General features: G+C 31.2%; 1 protein-coding gene across 3 annotated transcripts; it reads right to left on the reverse strand.

Annotated features, from left to right (window-relative positions):
* Positions 1-1,541: 1,541 nt before the first annotated feature.
* On the reverse strand, positions 1,542-15,929 carry LOC133577539 (serine-rich and transmembrane domain-containing protein 1). 3 transcript variants are annotated; one of them, XM_061931476.1, is made up of 2 exons: positions 15,916-15,929; positions 1,542-1,920 (listed from the first exon to the last, which is right to left on the reverse strand). In XM_061931476.1, the coding sequence occupies exon 2, from the start codon at positions 1,906-1,908 to the stop codon at positions 1,543-1,545; it is 366 nt and encodes a 121-aa protein (XP_061787460.1). In that variant the 5' UTR covers positions 1,909-1,920; positions 15,916-15,929; the 3' UTR covers position 1,542. The 3 variants fall into 3 exon arrangements, with proteins under 3 accessions (XP_061787460.1, XP_061787459.1, XP_061787461.1); XM_061931475.1 differs by lacking the exon at positions 15,916-15,929 and adding an exon at positions 14,967-15,032; XM_061931477.1 differs by lacking the exon at positions 15,916-15,929 and adding an exon at positions 2,963-3,039.
* Positions 15,930-22,555: the final 6,626 nt, after the last annotated feature.

A 22,555-nucleotide genomic window follows, 5' to 3' on the forward strand; every position in this document is an offset into this window, starting at 1 on the left:
TATTTGGGGTCACAGCAAGAAAGATGACTGTATTTGGGGTCACAGGAACAAAGAAGACTATATTTGGGGTCACAGGAACAAAGAAGACCATATTTGGGGTCGCAGGAACAAATAAGACCATATTTGGGGTCACAGGAATAAAGAAGACCTTATTTGGGGTCACAGGAACATAGAAGACCATATTTGGGGTCACAGCAAGAAAGATGACTGTATTTGGGGTCACAGGAACAAAGATGACTATATTTGGGGTCACAAGAACAAAGAAGACCATATTTGGTGTCACAGGAATAAAGAAGACCTTATTTGGGGTCACAGGAACAAAGATGACTATATTTGGGGTCACAGCAAGGAAGATGACTATATTTGGGGTCACAGCAAGAAAGATGACTGTATTTGGGGTCACAGGAACAAAGATGACTATATTTGGGGTCACAGGAATAAAGAAGACCTTATTTGGGGTCACAGGAACAAAGATGACTATATTTGGGGTCACAGCAAGGAAGATGACTATATTTGGGGTCACAGGAACAAATAAGACCATATTTGGGGTCACAGGAACAAAGAAGACTATATTTGGGGTCACAGCAAGAAAGATAGACTATATTTGGGGTCACAGGAACAAATAAGACCATATTTGGGGTCACAGGAACAAAGATGACTATATTTGGGGTCACAGCAAGAAATATTACTATATTTGGGGTCACAGGAACAAATACGACCATATTTGGGGTCACAGGAATAAAGATGATCATATTTGGGGTCACAGGAACAAAGATGACTATATTTGGGGTCACAGCAAGAAATATTACTATATTTGGGGTCACAGGAACAAATACGACCATATTTAGGGTCACAGGAACAAAGACAACTATATTTGGGGTCACAGGAACAAAGACGACCATTTTTGGTGTCACAGCAACAGAGACAACCATAATTGTGGTCACAGGAACATAGAAGACCATATTTGGGGTCACAGGAACAAAGACAACCATAATTGTGGTCACAGGAACAAAGAAGACCATCTTTGGGGTCACAGGAACAAAGACGACCATGTTTGGTGTCACAGTGAAAAAGACAACCATAATTGTGGTCACAGGAACAAAGAAGACTATATTTGGGGTCACAGCAAGAAAGATAGACTATATTTGGGGTCACAGGAACAAATAAGACCATATTTGGGGTCACAGGAACAAAGATGACTATATTTGGGGTCACAGCAAGAAATATTACTATATTTGGGGTCACAGGAACAAATACGACCATATTTGGGGTCACAGGAACATAGAAGACCATATTTGGGGTCACAGGAACAAAGACGACCATATTTGGACTGATGTCTTGAGTGGTCCCCTCAACTTGGCAATGTTTGGATGAGTTTGGAGTGGAAGAAGGCCTCCATCATGGCTCCTCACAAATGGACAAATCTTCTGCAGCTGTCCCAATACTTTTGTTCTTGCGGGCACAAAGTTACTTTTAGACATCATCTGGTTCAAGTCTACGGAAAATAATACTGATGGTGGACGAGTGCGTCTCAGGTGTGCCTCAGGTGCGCAGCGAGGTCGCGGGGGACGTCCGAGACGAGACGCTGCACACCTCCATGTTGGTGAAGCGTCCTTCGCCGCCGCAGTCGGGCAGCGAGGAGGAGGTGTAGGAGGAGGAGGAGGAGGAGGAGACGATGTTCTTCAGCCTGTGGAGGGCCACCAGGAGCAGGCTGAGCAGGAGCAGCAGGAGGCCCAGGAAGAGGCAGACGTAGACCTGCACACTCCCGCCCCCCCGACCCCGCGACCAGGAGGAGGAGGAGGAGGAGGCTGACGTCACATTCCACGTGGGCGAGAGGCGGTGGAAGGTTCCGTTTCCCGCTGTGGAGGTGTCGTCGTTGCCCACGGCGACCACGTCCATCCCTGACATCCCAGCTAGATCCTAGGAGAGAAGACACGTCAATATTGTTAGCAAACATTCATTAAATAACTTATTATATATTACATTGTTATAATAACTATATTATTATTATTATATTAATAATAATATAGTTATTATAAGAATGTATAAAGTACATCCTTATAATAATTATATTATTATTATACATTGCATCATAATAACTATATTATTATTCAGAATCAGAAGTACTTTATTAATTAAGATTTTCAGCACAATCCCATTCAAGATCAAATCTTACAGGGAGACAGAACAGGATCAAACATTACAGGGAGACAGAACAGGATCAAACATTACAGGGAGACAGAACAGGATCAAACATTACAGGGAGACAGAACAGGATCAAACATTACATGGAGACAGAACAAGATCAAACATTACAGGGAGACAGAACAGGATCAAACATTACATGGAGACAGAACAAGATCAAACATTACAGGGAGACAGAACAGGATCAAACATTACATGGAGACAGAACAAGATCAAACATTACAGGGAGACAGAACAGGATCAAACATTACATGGAGACAGAACAAGATCAAACATTACAGGGAGACAGAACAGGATCAAACATTACAGGGAGACAGCACAGGATCAAACATTACATGGAGACAGAACAAGTCCAAACATTACAGGGAGACAGAACAGGATCAAACATTACAGGAAGAGACAGAACAGGATCAAACATTACAGGGAGACAGAACAGGATCAAACATTACAGGGAGACAGTACAGGATCAAACGTTACAGGGAGACAGAACAGGATCAAACATTACAGGGAGACAGAACAGGATCAAACATTACAGGGAGACAGAACAGGATCAAACATTACAGGGAGACAGAACAGGATCAAACATTACAGGGAGACAGAACATGATCAAACCTTACAGGGAGACAGAACAAGATCAAACATTACAGGGAGACAGAACAGGATCAAACATTACAGGGAGACAGAACAGGATCAAACATTACAGGGAGACAGAACAGGATCAAACATTACATGGAGACAGAACAAGTCCAAACATTACAGGGAGACAGAACAGGATCAAACATTACAGGGAGACAGAACAGGATCGCTGACTGGTCTGACGATTTCCGGTGCCCCTTACCATAAAAAGGTGAGAAACAGGTAAAGGTTGGGGGGGAGTAAAAAAAAAAAAATTCAGTCAAAGGCTGGACTTCAGGGAGGGGGTCCAGACTGAGGCCAATGGGAAAAAAAACTCATAGCCATAGCACACATAAATATTTTACATAGAACCAACAAAACTTGCAACAGAGGGGAGGGAGTGGGAGCTGGATGCTGGATGCTGCTGTATAAGCGTTACTCAGCCATCCATCGGCCCTAAGAGGAATGAAGGTGTGCTGAAGGCGTGCAACTATTACCTCATGATTATTATTTTATTACATAATCTCTAACTATTATTATTACATATCTCATGATAACTATATTATTATTACTTAATCTCTCAAGATAAACTATTATTTTATTAATCTCTAATTATTATTACATAATACGTCATGTTAATTAACATAGTATTACTTAATCTCATGATAACTGTTAATTTATTAGATAATCTCTTATTATTACATATCTCATAATTCACATATTATTATTACTTAATCTCTCATGATAACTATTTTATTACATAATCTTTATTACATAATATCTCATAACTATATTATTATTACTTAATCTCTCATGATAACTATTATTTTATTCATCTCTAATTATTATTACATAATATCTCATGATAATAACCACATTATTATTACTTAATCTCTCATGATAATCATTATTTTATTACATAATCTCTAACTATTATTACATAATATCTCATGATAATTATTATTACTTAATCTCTCATTATTACTATTTTATTACATAATTTCATATAATTTATTATTACATAATTTCATATAATTTATTATTACATAATTTCATATAATTTATTATTACATAATTTCATATAATTTATTATTACATAATCTCTCATGATAACTATATTATTGCATAATATCTCATGATAACTATATTATTAAATTATCTCATAATTATATTATTACATAATATCTCATAACTATATTATTACAAAATATCTCATAACTATATTATTAGTACTTATCTCATAATAACTATTATTACATATCTCATAATAACTATACTATTACAGAATATCTCATAACTATATTATTACATTACGTCTAATGATAATAACTATATCATTACATAATATCTAATGATAATAACTATTATTGGTACTTATTATCTCATAACTATTATTACATAATTCATGATAATAGCTATATTATTATTATTATGTGACTGTCCTAATGTGGATCAGCTTTTGTCAAATATAATTCGGTTTTTTTCACTCAGCAATGATTATTGAAACAACAAAAGTCATAAAACGTATGTCATATATTTTTTTTAAATACTAATATGGTTTAAAAAAAGAAAGAAAAAAAAAAGGCATTTGTGTTCATTATTGCCGCCAAATAAAAGGAAACACGCGGCAACTAAGAACTTGACCAGCAGAGGGCGCCATTGTTGCATAGAATTATATCAGCGGCGTCCATCAAGAGTCCTTCTTTCCTTTTATGGACTTCCGCCTCCTGTCGCCTTCGACACTGACCTTCTCCACGCAGCAAGAAGCCTATTAGTCTTCCATGGCGGGGTCATTTATTTATTTATTTATTTATTTATTATTATTATATTATGATTATTATTATTATTGGATTTATTCAACATTGATTACCTTTGGAACATTGCCTCTTCCTGTTTCCTGTTTTCTGTTTCCTGTGTACCTTTTTCCGCCCGTCTTCAGTCACATGACCGTGTGTGTCTCTTTAGCTCCGCCTCTCCGCGCATGCGCTCTGAGTCGCCCGTCTGCCTGTGATCCCAATGCGTCATTGACAGCAGGAGTGCTTAGTGATTGTGCTTAATGAAGCTTTTTGTCGCCTAGCAACGAGGCGCGGGTCACGCTGTGTCACGCGGCTCACTTAATCACGTGACTGCGCGTGTATGTGGACGATAATAATGTCTATTTTAGAGGGCAAAAGCCCCTTTGAATAACTTGGTGTGACTTTTTTTTTGTACAAAAAAAAAAAAATGCTGATAAAATCAAAATAAATACGCAGGAATATGAGTTTAAATAAATAATAACATATCCCTTCCGCCTGAATGACGATACGGAAAACCTTAGCAGGCAGCAGCAGCGGTTTAGTGCGTCCACGTCCTGCTGTCTTACGGAAGTAAACCCGGAAGTAAACGTCTTTAAATTTTTAAATTTTATATATGTATATATATATATATATATATATATATATATATAGATATACTGTATGCATAATTTATTAATAATTTTATTTTTATTTTATCAACTTTATTTATAAACTGCAACATTTACAAACAATCGAGAAATAATAATAATCAAAATAAGTACAAAAACAGTGCAAATCAGCACCAGGGGGTTGTAAACTCAATAAAGTAACTAAAATAGAATGCAATATATATATATATATATATATATATATATATATATATATATATATATATATATATATATATATATATATATATATATATATATATATATATTGTTAAATATGTCATGATAATAACTATGTTATTACATAATATCTCATGATAATAATAACTGTTACATACTTCATGATAGTAACTATATTATTATTATATAAGTCATGATAACTATTACATAATATCTCATGATAACTATATTAAATATGTCATGATAATAACTATTATTATTATTACAAAATATATCATGATAATAACTATTATTGTATAATATCTCATATTAACTATAATACTACATATTATGTCATTATAATAACTATATTATTACATAAAATCTCAAGATAATAACTATATTATTATTACTTAATATCTCATGATAATAACTATATTATTATTACACAACATCTCATGATAAAAACTATATTATTATTACATAATATCTAATGATAATAACTATATTATTACATAATATCCCATGATAATAACTATAGTATTATTACATAATATCTCATGATAAAAACTATATTATTATTACTACATAATATCTCATGATAATAACTATATTATTATTACATAATATCTCATGATAATAACTATATTATTACATAATATCTCAAGATAATAACTATATTATTACATAATATCTCAAGATAATAACTATATTATTACATAATATCTCATGATAATAACTATTATTATTACATAATACCTCATGATAAAAACTATATTATTATTACTACATAATATCTCATGATAATAACTATATTATTACTACATAATATCTCATGATAATAACTATATTATTATTACATAAAATCTCATGATAAAAACTATATTATTACTACATAATATCTCATGATAACTATATTATTATTACATAATATCTCATGATAATAACTATATTATTATTACATAATATCTCATGTAATAACTATATTAATATTACATAATAACAAATGATAATAACTATATATTACATAATATCTCATGTAATAACTATATTATTATTACATAATATCTCATGATAATAACTATATTATTATTACTACATAATAACTCATGATAATAACTATATTATTATTACATAATATCTCATGTAATAACTATATTAATATTACATAATAACAAATGATAATAACTATATATTACATAATATCTCATGTAATAACTATATTATTATTACATAATATCTCAATAATAACTATATTATTACATAATATCTAGTGTGTGAATGTGAGTGTGAATGTTGTCTGTCTATCTGTGTTGGCCCTGTGATGAGGTGGCGACTTGTCCAGGGTGTACCCCGCCTTCCGCCCGATTGTAGCTGAGATAGGCTCCAGCGCCCCCCGCGACCCCGAAGGGATTAAGCGGTAGAAAATGGATGGATGGATGGATCTCATGTAATAACTATATTATTACATAATATCTCATGTAATAACTATATTATTATTACATAATATCTCATGATGATAACTATATTATTACATAATACCTCATGTAATAACTATATTATTACCACATAATATCTCATAGTAGTTATATTATTACATAATATCTCATGATAATAACTATTATTATTATTACATAATATCTCATGATAATAACTATTATTATTACATATGTCATGATAATAACTATATTGTATTACATATCTCATGATAATAACTATATTATTACATAGCTCATGATAATAACTATATTATTATTACATAATATATCATGATAATAACCATATTATTACATAATATCTCATGATAATAACTATATTATTATTACACAGTATCTCATGATAATAACTATTTTATTATTACATAATATCTCATGATAACTATATTATTACATAAAATCTCATGATAATAACTATATTATTACATATTTCATGTAATAACTATATTATTATTAAATATTAGCTCATAATAATAACTATATTATAACATAATATCTCATTATAACTATATTATTACATAATATCACATGATAATAACTATATCATTACATAATATCTCATAATCACGATATTATTTTTTACATAATATATCATGATAATAACCATATTATTACATAATATCTCATGATAATAACTATATTATTATTACACAATATCTCATTATAATAACTATATTATTATTACATAATATCTCATGATAATAACTATATTATTATTACATAATATCTCATGATAATAACTATATTATTACATAATATCTCATGATAATAACTATATTATTCTTACATTATATCTCATGATAATAGCTATATTAGTATTACATAATATCTCATGATAATAACTATATTATTACACAATATTCATGTAATAACTATATTATTATTATTAGATAATAGCTCATAATAATAACTATATTATAACATAATATCTCATGATAACTATATTATTATTACATAATATCTCATGATAATAACTATTATTATTACATAATAGCACATGATAATAACTATATCATTACATAATATCTCATAATAACTATGTTATTACATAATATCTCATGTAATAACTATATTATTATTACATAATATCTCATGTAATAACTATTATTACATATTATCTCATGATAATATGTAATATGTGTACCCCGCCTTCCGCCCGGTTGTAGCTGAGATAGGCTCCAGCGCCCCCCGCGACCCCGAAGGGAATAAGCGGTAGAAAATGGATGGATGGATGGATGGATATCTCATGATAATAACTATTATTACATAATATTTCATGTAATAACTATATTATTACATAATAGCTCATGATAATAACTATTATTATTACATATTATGTCATGATAATAACTATATTGTATTACATAATATCTCATGATAATAACTATATTATTACATATCTCATGATAATAACTATATTATTACATGATATCTCATGATAATAACTATATTATTATTACATAATATCTCATGATAATAACTATTATTATTACATATTATGTCATGATAATAACTATATTGTATTACATAATATCTCATGATAATAACTATATTATTACATATCTCATGATAATAACTATATTATTACATGATATCTCATGATAATAACTATATTATTATTACACAATATCTCGTGATAATAACTATATTAGTATTACATAATATCTCATGATAATAACTATATTATTACATAATATCTCATGATAATAACTATATTAGTATTACATAATATCTCATGATAATAACTATATTATAACATAATATCTCATGATAACTATATTATTACATAATATCACATGATAATAACTATATCATTACATAATATCTCATAATAACTATATTATTATTACATAATATCTCATGATAATAACTATTATTATTACATAATATCTCATGTAATAACTATATTATTATTACATAATATCTCATGTAATAACTATTATTACATATTATCTCATGATAATAACTATTATTACATAATATTTCATGTAATAACTACATTATTACATAATATCTCATGATAATAACGTATTATTACATCATATCTCATGTAATAACTGTATTATTACGTATTATCTCATGATAACTATTATTACATAATATTTCATGTAATAACTATATTGTTACATAATATCTCATGATAATAACTATGTTATTACATAATGTCTCATGATAATAACTATATTATTATTACATAATATCTCATATAATAACTATATGATAGTTATTATCAATCTTTTCAGGTCAACTGTGCAAGTTGGTATACACTGCTGTCATCTGTGACACTTAATTCTAATTATATATATATGTATATATTTGTATATATGTGTATATATATATATATGTATATATTTGTATATATGTGTATATATATATATATGTATATATTTGTATATATGTGTATATATATATATATGTATATATTTGTATATATGTGTATATATATATGTATGTATGTCTAATTCTAATGCAGTGCCAAAAAGTTGTGAGCGAAAAGATCTTGCAAGTGCAAACACTTTCAAGGAACCTCCTGGGGACTAAGCCCCGCCTGGTCCTCAAACCTAGTGATGCCCCTGGTCAGTGTACGATTAGTGTGTATGAGATTCATGTGTGTGTGTGTGTGTGTGTGTGCGTGTGTGTGTGTGTGTTCTGTCAAGTTGCGATTAAAGGATTTGTTCTCCAGCGTGAGAGAAACATTTAGTCAATGATCCCCGAGAGGATCCTTGTTTGATGAATAATGGAAACGATTGATGTGTGACAAAATGTCATGACATTTACTGTGTGTGTGTGTGTGTGTGTGTGTGTGTGTGTGTGTGTGTGTGTGTGTGTGTGTGTGTGTGTGTGTGTGTGTGTATGTGTGTGTGTGTGTGTGTGTGTGTATGAAACAGCTGTCACAACACTCAAAAATACACAAAATACCAGATAATGTCATGCATAAACATAATGGCCCGACCACAAACTACCAACAAAACACGTTTGCATATTATATATATATATATATATATATATATATATATATATATATATATATATATATATATATATATATATATATATGTCTTAATAAGGTTATCCAAAAAATAGTGCTCGATACCGTAGTAGAGCGCAATATATGTATGTGTGGGGAAAAAAATCACAAGACTATTTCATCTCTACAGGCCTGTTTCATGAGGGGGGGTTCCCTCAATCATCAGGAGATTTTAATGGGAGCATTCACATACCATGGTTTATATAGGGCACAGAGTGGGTGGGTACAGGCTGGCGTAGGGGCGTGGTGATTGGCTCATGTGTTACCTAGGAGGTGTTTCCGTCTGTGGCGGCATGCTGTTACAATTTCGCTGCGCTTGTTGAGGGATGACAGGTCTGGACGGTAAATAATAAACAGTTTCTCTTTCAAGCATAGGTTGCATCTTTTATTACCACTATTGTAAGGTGTGCTGGATGCAAGAATTTGCCATGTTATTGAATATTCAACATTATTGTCTTTGAGGTCCCAAATGTTTTTGCTGAGTTCTGTGGTATTTCGCAGGTTTTGGTTCCTGAAAGAAGCCTTGTGATTGTTCCATCTGGTTTTGAATTCTCCCTCGGTTAATCCTACATATGTGTCGGATGTGTTAATGTCCTTGCGTGTTACCTTAGATTGGTAGACAACTGATGTTTGTAAGCACCCCCCGTTGAGAGGGCAATCAGGTTTCTTTCGACAGTTGCAGTCTTTGTTGGTTTTGGAGTCGCTCTGTCTGGGGGCCGACGGCTCATTTGCAATTGTTTTGTTGTGGTTTGAGATAATTTGTCGTATATTGTTCATACAGCTGTAGCTCAATTTAATGTTGTTCTTGTTGAATACTTTTCTTAGGGTGTTGTCTTTGGGAAAGTGTTTGTCAATCAGAGTGAGGAATTTGTGTCCAATGTTAGTTGAGACGTTTTTGCTGTATGGGGGGTTGTACCAGATGATGTCGTTTCGTTTTCTGTTCTTTTTTGGCTGGTTTCCTGGCGTGGGTTCATAGGTGAGGGTGAAATTGTATCCGCTTTCATCAAGGGCTTTTTGGTACGGGGGGGTTGCTTGGTCAAATTCAGCTTTGCTAGATGACAGCATCGATAGCCTTTTATTAATTCCGGTAGGTATTCTTTTCGTGGTGGTGGGTGGGTGGTTGCTGTCATGGTGCACGTATTGGAGTGTTGTGTTGGGTTTCGTGAATGGTTGGTAGCTGTTATTTCTCAGGTTGAAAGTGACGTCAAGGAACCAAAACCTGCGGAATACCACAGAACTCAGCAAACACATTTGGGACCTCAAAGACAATAATGTTGAATATTCAATAACATGGCAAATTCTTGCATCCAGCACACCTTACAATAGTGGTAATAAAAGATGCAACCTATGCTTGAAAGAGAAACTGTTTATTATTTACCGTCCAGACCTGTCATCCCTCAACAAGCGCAGCGAAATTGTAACAGCATGCCGCCACAGACGGAAACACCTCCTAGGTAACACATGAGCCAATCACCACGCCCCTACGCCAGCCTGTACCCACCCACTCTGTGCCCTATATAAACCATGGTATGTGAATGCTCCCATTAAAATCTCCTGATGATTGAGGGTACCCCCCCTCATGAAACAGGCCTGTAGAGATGAAATAGTCTTGTGATTTTTTTCCCCCACACATACATATATATATATATATATATATATATATATATATATATATATATATATATATATATATATATATATATATATATATATATATATATATATATATATATTCATATATATGTATGTATATGTTATATATATATATACGTATATTTACATGTATACAGGTACATATATATATATATATATATATATATATATATATATATATATATATATATATATATACACATATATATATATATCAGTGACGTGCGGTCACTGGAGGCGGGGCCTCACCTGCCATCATGGAAAGAAAAAAAATGTAAAAAGAAAAAATATCTATTAAATTGTTATATGTATCCAGTGATTATACTATAAAATTATTTTCCATTTAACTTCACCAGTTTTAGATTATTTGTATTCAAAATCGCTGAATTTTCACATTTGCCGTTCAAATACTGAGAGGAGACGGTGCGGTGAACAGCAGCCAGTCGAGGCACGTCACTCAGTGCCTCAACATGGATTGCGCAATGACTGGGCTAACTGTTGGCCTGCTGTGCAGTGAGACCGTATTGCTATATGAATTATATTATACATTTCCATAGTTTAGTTAGCTGAGGTATATAATGTACAGTGTATTTTGTCAACAACTGTATGTGTGTAACGTATTTCTTGTGCTGAGCAATCATAAAACGGCTGCGAAGACGCACTGTGTGAGGCTCGCAGTAATCCCGCCTCCTGGTGCCGGTTAATGCACCCCCCCCGCCGCAGAACGCACCCCCCGACGGGAGCGCCACATCAACCAAAGCCCACACCCAAACCCTCCACGTGCAAGACCGAATCCACCCAAAAAAAGTCACTTAACAAGAAGCCAAAAAGTGCAACAACAACATCGCTCGCGCCGGAGGAGCCGTGAACGACTGCAGGGACACAACATTAGGTACACCTGCAGACTGCAGCACGGATTTCATATTTCATTCATTCACAACTCCTCCAACACCAACACCACTGTTCCCGCACTTATAAGTAAAGGTAAGACCATAATAACATTTTTTTTATTAAATGTGCTATTTTGTGTGCTACAGTTTGTATGTGTAAAGTTAAAGTTAAGTTAAAGTAGCAATGATTGTCACACACACACTAGGTGTGGTGAAATTTGTCCTCTGCATTTGACCCATCCCCTTGATCACCCCCTGGGAGGTGAGGGGAGCAGTGGGCAGCAGCGGCGCCACGTCCGGGAATAATTTTTGGTGATTTAACCCCCAATTCCAAGCCTTGATGCTGAGTGCCAAGCAGGGAAGAATGCTGGTATGAGCTTTTAAACATAACCCGTTAACTGCTGCCAATCAAATGGTGAATAAGATACTCTTTAGGGTTCATATGTTTGTAAATCTGACTGTGATGAAGTCAGTGCCTCACCAGCCATCAACCTCACCGCACCTCACTGGTGTATATATATATATATATATATATATATATATATATATATATATATATATATATATATATATATATATATATATATATATATATATATATATATATATATATAATATTTTTTTTCATATATATGTATGTATATTTTATATACATATATATACACATATATACACATACATATATAAAAATGTATATATGTATGTATATATATATTTTCATATATATATATTTTTTCATATATATGTATGTATATATTATATACATATATATATATATATATATATATACATACATACATACTGTATATGTATATATACATTTATATGTCTGTATATATATATGTATGTGTATGTGTATATATATATATATATATCATACCATACTGTTGATATATATATATTTTTTTCTATATATATATGTATGTATATATATATATTTTCATATATATATGTATGTATATATATACATATATATATATACATTGTATGTCTGTATATATGTATATATATATATATATATATATATGTATGTGTATATATATATATATATATATATATTATACCATACTGTTTATATGTGTGTATATATATATATATATATATATATATATATATATATATATATATATATATATATATATACACACATATAAACAGTATGGTATAATATATATATATATATATATACCGTGTATATATATATGTACAGTATGTATATATGTATGTATCTATACACATAAATGTGTATATATGTATGTATATATATACATATATATATGTATGTGTATGTGTATATATATATATTATACCATACTGTTTATATATATATATATATATATATATATATATATATATATATATATATATATATATATATATATATATATATATATACTGTGTATATATATATGTACAGTATGTATATATGTATGTATCTATACACATAAATGTGTATATATCTATATATGTATGTATATATATATACATATATATATGTATGTGTATATATATATATTATACCATACTGTTTATATATATATATATATATATATATATATATATATATATATATATATATATATATATATACCGTGTATATATATGTACAGTATGTATATATGTATGTATCTATACACATAAATGTGTATATATCTATATATGTATGTATATATATATATATACATATATGTATGTATATATATATACATACATGTATGTATATACTGTATGTATGTATATATATATATACGCACATAAATGTGCATACATGTATTTACATATGTATATATATACACATACATGTATGTATATGATTGTATACATGTATGTACAGTATATATATATATATATACATACATATATACATGTATGTATATATTTATAAAATGTGGACACTTGATTGACATGTCATTGAAAGTTGGATCTTGTGTACCGTAGCTGTTCACACTGTTAACACCATTTAAATATAACAGCATGTAAATATAACACCATGTAAATAAAACAGCATATAAATATAACAGCATGTAAATATAACACCATGTAAATATAACAGTATGTAAATATAACAGCATGTAAATATAACAGCATGTAAATATAACAGTATGTAAATATAACAGCATGTAAATATAACAGCATGTAAATATAACAGCATGTAAATATAACAGTATGTAAATAAAACAGTATGTAAATATAACAGTATGTAAATATAACAGCATGTAAATATAACAGTATGTAAATAAAACAGTATGTAAATATAACAGCATGTAAATATAACAGTATGTAAATAAAACAGCATGTAAATATAACAGCATGTAAATATAACAGTATGTAAATAAAACAGCATGTAAATATAACAGCATGTAAATATAACAGTATGTAAATAAAACAGTATGTAAATATAACAGCATGTAAATATAACAGTATGTAAATAAAACAGCATGTAAATGAAGGGCGAGTGAAAGGAAAGTGAAACAAACCTGGTCAGTCGTCAGGCAGCACACAAACAAACACAATCCATCTTCTTGTCTTCTCGTCCTCTGAACACACACTCTTTTTACTCTCTCTCTCTCTCTCTCTCTCTCTCTCTCTCTCTCTCTCTCTCTCTCTCTCTCTCTCTCTCTCTCTCTCTCTCTCTCTCTCTCTCTCTCTCTCTCTCTCTCTCTCTCTCTTTCATCACCACACACACACAAAAACACACACACACACACACACACACACACACACACACACACACACACACACACACACACACACACACACACACACACACACACACACACACACACACTAGGACCAGACGTCATTGTTGGAGTTAAAGTGCTAAAGTGCTAATATTAAATTTTAACATCCTTCTAGGTTAGCAACACTAGCATATATATGTGTGCTAAAGTGCTAATATTAAATTTTAACATTCTATGTTAGCAACACTAGCATATCTATGTGTGCTAAAGTGCTAACGTTAAATTTTAACATTCTATGTTAGCAACGTGAGCATATCTATGTGTGCTAAAGTGTTAACATAAAATTTTGACATCATTTTAAGTTAGCAACACTTGCATATATATATATGTGTGCTAAAATGCTAACATTAAATTTTGACATTATAGGTTAGCAACGCTAGCATATCTATGTGTGCAAAATGCTAACATTAAATTGTAACATTCTAGGTTAGCAACGCTAGCATATCTATGTGTGATAAAGTGCTAAAACAACATTTTAACATCTTCTAGGTTAGCAACACTAGCATATACATGTGTGCTAAAATGCTAACATAAAATTTTAACATTCTAGGTTAGCAACACTAGCATATCTATGTGTGCTAAAGTGCTAACAATAAAAAGTTAACATGTTGGCAACACTAGCATAGAGCTCCATGCTCACGTTACATGTTTAGGTTTTAAGAAAAAACAACCTAATCAAACTTACAGCTTGTCTGGTTGGCAGAGTTTGGTTTCAAGATGTGTAGCGAAGCCTGCTTTTTGTTTACCGACTAACGGGTGCACATGTTGTTGTCTTTTTCTTCCCCCATGAGGACCTGCTGTCTGCGGCTTTTAATGGAGAACACGTCACACACACACACACACACACACACACACACACACACACACACACACACACACACACACACACACACACACACACACACACACACACACACACACACACACACACACACACACACACACACACACACACACACACACACACAAAAGGACAGGCGGCTGACAGACACGTACTTGTCCAGAATAACAATGAGACTAATGGCAAACAGATGCCTTCAAAATAAAAGTTCCCCTGTGACAAAATGGTCATAGTGAGACATCTTAGCAATTATTTTCCTGCATATATGCAGCTAAATATAGATAAATATTTCCACATTTTGCCAAAACAAGATGGTTCAAAGACAATGACAACTGCGCATTATTATCCTTAAAAGCAGATTTTCTGCAATAAGGAATGACTTTTCATTGTTGACATGTAAATAAAGGAGCGAGACTGCCCTCTAGCGGACATTTGGGGGCACTGCAGGCCTTGTCATTTATTAAAGTTAAAGTCATTATTATTATTAGTCGTTATTTATGTCGTTTAAACGTTTTAATGATCTTCTTATGCGCCACAAAACGCTACATCTTCGTGGAATGACGCGAAAAGTCGCGTGGTGGATTGTTTTAAAGTGGATAGTGAAATGAAAAGATATCTAAAAATGTTCCATTGTTTAGTTTAGCACGGTCACGTGACGGACATATAAGCACCGCCCACCCCGCTTATTTTTATTTTTTAATTTTAATTTTTAATTTGACGCTGGCGTATTTACACAACAGTACATACTAGTCTTACTTTAAATTGTTTTTGGTCGATATTGAAGTAAAAATACATTTAATTTTTTTTTATATTGTTTAGTTGACTGGCGTAGCATGGTCACGTGACCAACAAGGATGTAGCGTCTGGCTACGGGGTGTTAGCCAATGGCTTTGGCTGGGGGGCGGGACTTCCGGGGAAGTTAGGGAAGTGACGTTGTTGACAGGAAGTGTTGGTTTCGAGTTTTGCCGGGAAATGGAATAGACTGTTGTGTGACTTAAATGCATTTTGTGCAATAAATACAAGACAAACTAAGAAGTCTATGAGTCTACATTCCTGGGATTGTTACAATATAGACCCCGCCCACCCCGCTGATGACGGTTTATTTATTTTTATTTTTATTTTATTTTATTTTATTTTTTAAATATGACGCTGGCGTATTTATTGAACAGTACTTACTAGTCTTACTTTAAATTGTTTTAGGTCGATATTGAAGTTAACACTACTGAAACGCTCTTATAAACACTACTGAAACACTCTTATAAACACTACTGAAACACTCTTATAAACACTACTGAAACACTCTTATAAACACTACTAAAACGCTCTTATAAACACTACTGAAACGCTCTTATAAACACTACTGAAACACTCTTATAAACCCTATTGAAACACTCTAATAAACACTACTGAAATCCTCTTATAAACACTACTGAAACACTCTTATAAACACTACTGAAACGCTCTTATAAACACTACTGAAACGCTCTTATAAACACTACTGAAACGCTCTTATAAACACTACTGAAACACTCTTATAAACCCTATTGAAACACTCTTATAAACACTACTGAAACACTCTTATAAACACTACTGAAACGCTCTTATAAACACTACTGAAACGCTCTTATAAACACTACTGAAACGCTCTTATAAACACTACTGAAACGCTCTTATAAACACTACTGAAACACTCTTATAAACCCTATTGAAACACTCTAATAAACACTACTGAAATCCTCTTATAAACACTACTGAAACGCTCTTATAAACACTACTGAAACGCTCTTATAAACACTACTGAAACACTCTTATAAACCCTATTGAAACACTCTTATAAACACTACTGAAACACTCTTATAAACACTACTGAAACGCTCTTATAAAAACTACTGAAACGCTCTTATAAACACTACTGAAACGCTCTTGTAAACACTACTGAAACGCTCTTATAAACACTACCGAAACACTCTTATAAACCCTATTGAAACACTCTTATAAACACTACTGAAATCCTCTTATAAACACTACTGAAACGCTCTTGTAAACACTACTGAAACGCTCTTATAAACACTACTGAAACACTCTTATAAACCCTATTGAAACACTCTTATAAACACTACTGAAATCCTCTTATAAACACTACTGAAACACTCTTATAAACCCTATTGAAACACTCTTATAAACACTACTGAAACGCTCTTATAAACACTACTGAAACACTCTTATAAACCCTATTGAAACACTCTTATAAACACTACTGAAATCCTCTTCTAAACACTACTGAAACACTCTTATAAACCCTATTGAAACACTCTTATAAACACTACTGAAATCCTCTTATAAACACTACTGAAACACTCTTATAAACCCTATTGAAACACTCTTATAAACACTACTGAAATCCTCTTATAAACACTACTGAAACGCTCTTATAAACACTACTGAAACACTCTTATAAACCCTATTGAAACACTCTTATAAACACTACTGAAATCCTCTTATAAACACTACTGAAACACTCTTATAAACCCTATTGAAACACTCTTATAAACACTACTGAAATCCTCTTATAAACACTACTGAAACACTCTTATAAACCCTATTGAAACACTCTTATAAACACTACTGAAACGCTCTTATAAACACTACTGAAACACTCTTATAAACCCTATTGAAACACTCTTATAAACACTACTGAAATCCTCTTATAAACACTACTGAAACACTCTTATAAACCCTATTGAAACACTCTTATAAACACTACTGAAATCCTCTTATAAACACTACTGAAATGCTCTTATAAACACTACTAAAACGCTCTTATAAACACTACTGAAACACTCTTATAAACACTACTGAAACACTCTTATAAACACTACTGAAACACTCTTATAAACCCTATTGAAACACTCTAATAAACACTACTGAAATCCTCTTATAAACACTACTGAAACGCTCTTATAAACACTACTGAAACGCTCTTATAAACACTACCGAAACGCTCTTATAAACACTACTGAAACACTCTTATAAACCCTATTGAAACACTCTTATAAACACTACTGAAATCCTCTTATAAACACTACTGAAACGCTCTTATAAACACTACTGAAACGCTCTTGTAAACACTACTGAAACGCTCTTATAAACACTACTGAAACACTCTTATAAACCCTATTGAAACACTTTTATAAACACTACTGAAATCCTCTTATAAACACTACTGAAACACTCTTATAAACCCTATTGAAACACTCTTATAAACACTACTGAAATCCTCTTATAAACACTACTGAAACGCTCTTATAAACACTACTGAAACACTCTTATAAACCCTATTGAAACACTCTTATAAACACTACTGAAATCCTTTCAGTCATTTTAGCATGCTAACATTAGCATGCCTGATTTTTTTTGTAGCTAAGATAATCTTTTATTCATCCCACAATAGGGAAATTTATCAGGTATACACCCAAGCGTTGAATATTTTGTTAATTGACGAATGATACTTGTTAGCATGCTAATGTTGACATGCTAGCTTTTTTCAGCTACTTCTGTAGATATACACCTCAGTCATATTTTGGTACTTGATGCATGGCCAGCATTTAAAAACTTTTTTTTTTCAGGTACACACCTCAGAGTAATATATTTTGTTACTTAACGCATGTTATAGTTAGCATTTTAGCTTGCTAACATCAGCATGCCTGATTTTTTTTGTAGTTAAGATAATCTTTTATTCATCCCACAATAGGGAAATTTATCAGGTATACACCCAAGCGTTGAATATTTTGTTGCTTGACGAATGATACCTGTTAGCATGCTAATGTTAACATGCTAGCTTTTTTCAGCTACTTCTGTAGATATACGCCTCAGTCATATTTTGGTACTTGATGCATGGCTAGCATTTTTAAACAATTTTTTTCAGGTTCACACCTCAGAGTAATATATTTTTTTACTTAACGCATGTTGTAGTTAGCATTTTAGCATGCTAACATTAACTTGTCTGATTTTTTTTGTACTTAAGATAATCTTTTATTCATCCCACAGTGGGGAAATTTAGCGGGTATACGCCTGAGCGGTGAATATTTTGTTACTTGAAGAATGATACCTGTTAGCATGCTAATGTTAACATGCTAGCTTTTTTCAGCTACTTCTGTAGATATACACCTCAGTCATATTTTGGTACTTGATGCATGGCTAGCATTTTTAAACAATTTTTTTCAGGTTCACACCTCAGAGTAATATATTTTTTTACTTAACGCATGTTGTAGTTAGCATTTTAGCATGCTAACATTAACTTGTCTGATTTTTTTTGTACTTAAGATAATCTTTTATTCATCCCACAGTGGGGAAATTTAGCGGGTATACGCCTGAGCGGTGAATATTTTGTTACTTGAAGAATGATACCTGTTAGCATGCTAATGTTAACATGCTAGCTTTTTTCAGCTACTTCTGTAGATATACACCTCAGTCATATTTTGGTACTTGATGCATGGCTAGCATTTTTAAACAATTTTTTTCAGGTTCACACCTCAGAGTAATATATTTTTTTACTTAACGCATGTTGTAGTTAGCATTTTAGAATGCTAACATTAACTTGTCTGATTTTTTTTTGTACTTAAGATAATCTTTTATTCATCCCACAATAGGGAAATTTATCAGGTATACACCCAAGCGTTGAATATTTTGCTACTTGACAAATGATACCTGTTAGCATGCTAATGTTAACATGCTAGCTATTTTCAGCTACTTCTGTAGATATACACCTCAGTCATATTTTGGTACTTGATGCATGGCCAGCATTTAAAAACATTTTTTTTCAGGTATACACCTCAGAGTAATATATCTTTTTTACTTAACGCATGTTGTAGTTAGCATTTTAGCATGCTAACATTAACTTGTCTGATTTTTTTTTGTACTTAAGAAAATCTTTTATTCATCCCACAGTGTGGAAATTTAGCGGGTATACGCCTGAGCGTTGAATATTTTGTTACTTGAAGAATGATATCTGTTAACATGCTAATGTTAACATGCTAGCTTTTTTCAGCTACACCTCAGTCATATTTTGGTACTTAATGCATGCTACTGTTAGCAGGCCAGCGTTTAAAAAAAATAAAAATTCAGGTACACAGCTTAGAGTGACATATATTTTGGTACCTGACGCATGTTACTGTTAGCATTTTAGCATGCTAACATTGGCATGATAGATTTTTTTTTCTTTTTTTAGCTAATTAAGTGTAAAATATTTTGTTATATCATACGGGGCCCCTAAAGGGACATGGGGGAATTCTTTTTTTTTAATCATTTAAAAAAATATATATATTTTTTTGACATGTATCTCGTGCGCACGAGAAACTTTTTATAAATTTATAAAAAATAAAAAAAAATTATAATTTATTATTATTATTTTTTTTTTTTTAAAATAATTTTATAAAAAGTTTCTCGTGCGCACGAGATACATGTAAAAAAAATAAAAAATAAATAAATGATTAAAAAAAAGAAAATGATAAAAAAAAAAGAAAAAAGAATTCCCCCATGTCCCTTTAGGGGCTCCGTATGATATAACAAAATATTTTACACATTATAAAAAATTAAAAAAATATATAATTTATTATTGTTATTATTTTATTTTTTTATAATTTTATAAAACGTTTCTCGTGCGCACGAGATACATGTCTAAAAAAACAAAACAAAACAAAAAATTATTTAAAAAAATGTTTCCCCCCCATATGTCCCTTTAGGGGCTCCGTATGATATAACAAAATATTTTACACATTATAAAAAATTAAAAAAATATATAATTTATTATTGTTATTATTTATTTTTTAAATCATTTTATAAAACGTTTCTCGTGCGCACGAGATACATGTCTAAAAAAACAAAACAAAACAAAAAATTATAAAAAAAAATGTTTCCCCCCCATATGTCCCTTTAGGGGCTCCGTATGATATAACAAAATATTTTACACATTATAAAAAATTTAAAAAATATATAATTTATTATTGTTATTATTTATTTTTTTAAATAATTTTACAAAACGTTTCTCGTGCGCACAAGATACATGTCTAAAAAAACAAAACAAAACAAAACAAAAAATTATTTAAAAAAATGTTTCCCCCCCATATGTCCCTTTAGGGGCTCCGTATGATATAACAAAATATTTTACACATTATAAAAAATAAAAAATAAAAATAATTTTATTATTGTTATTATTTATTTTTTTAATAATTTTATAAAACGTTTCTTGTGCGCACGAGATACATGTCTAAAAAAACAAAACAAAACAAAAAATTATTTAAAAAAATGTTTCCCCCCATATGTCCCTTTAGGGGCTCCGTATGATATAACAAAATATTTTACACATTATAAAAAATTAAAAAAATATATAATTTATTATTGTTATTATTTATTTTTTTAATAATTTTATAAAACGTTTCTCGTGCGCACGAGATACATGTCTAAAAAAACAAAACAAAACAAAAAA

This window comes from Nerophis lumbriciformis, linkage group LG37, assembly GCF_033978685.3.
Source record: "Nerophis lumbriciformis linkage group LG37, RoL_Nlum_v2.1, whole genome shotgun sequence".
Lineage (NCBI taxonomy): Eukaryota > Metazoa > Chordata > Actinopteri > Syngnathiformes > Syngnathidae > Nerophis > Nerophis lumbriciformis.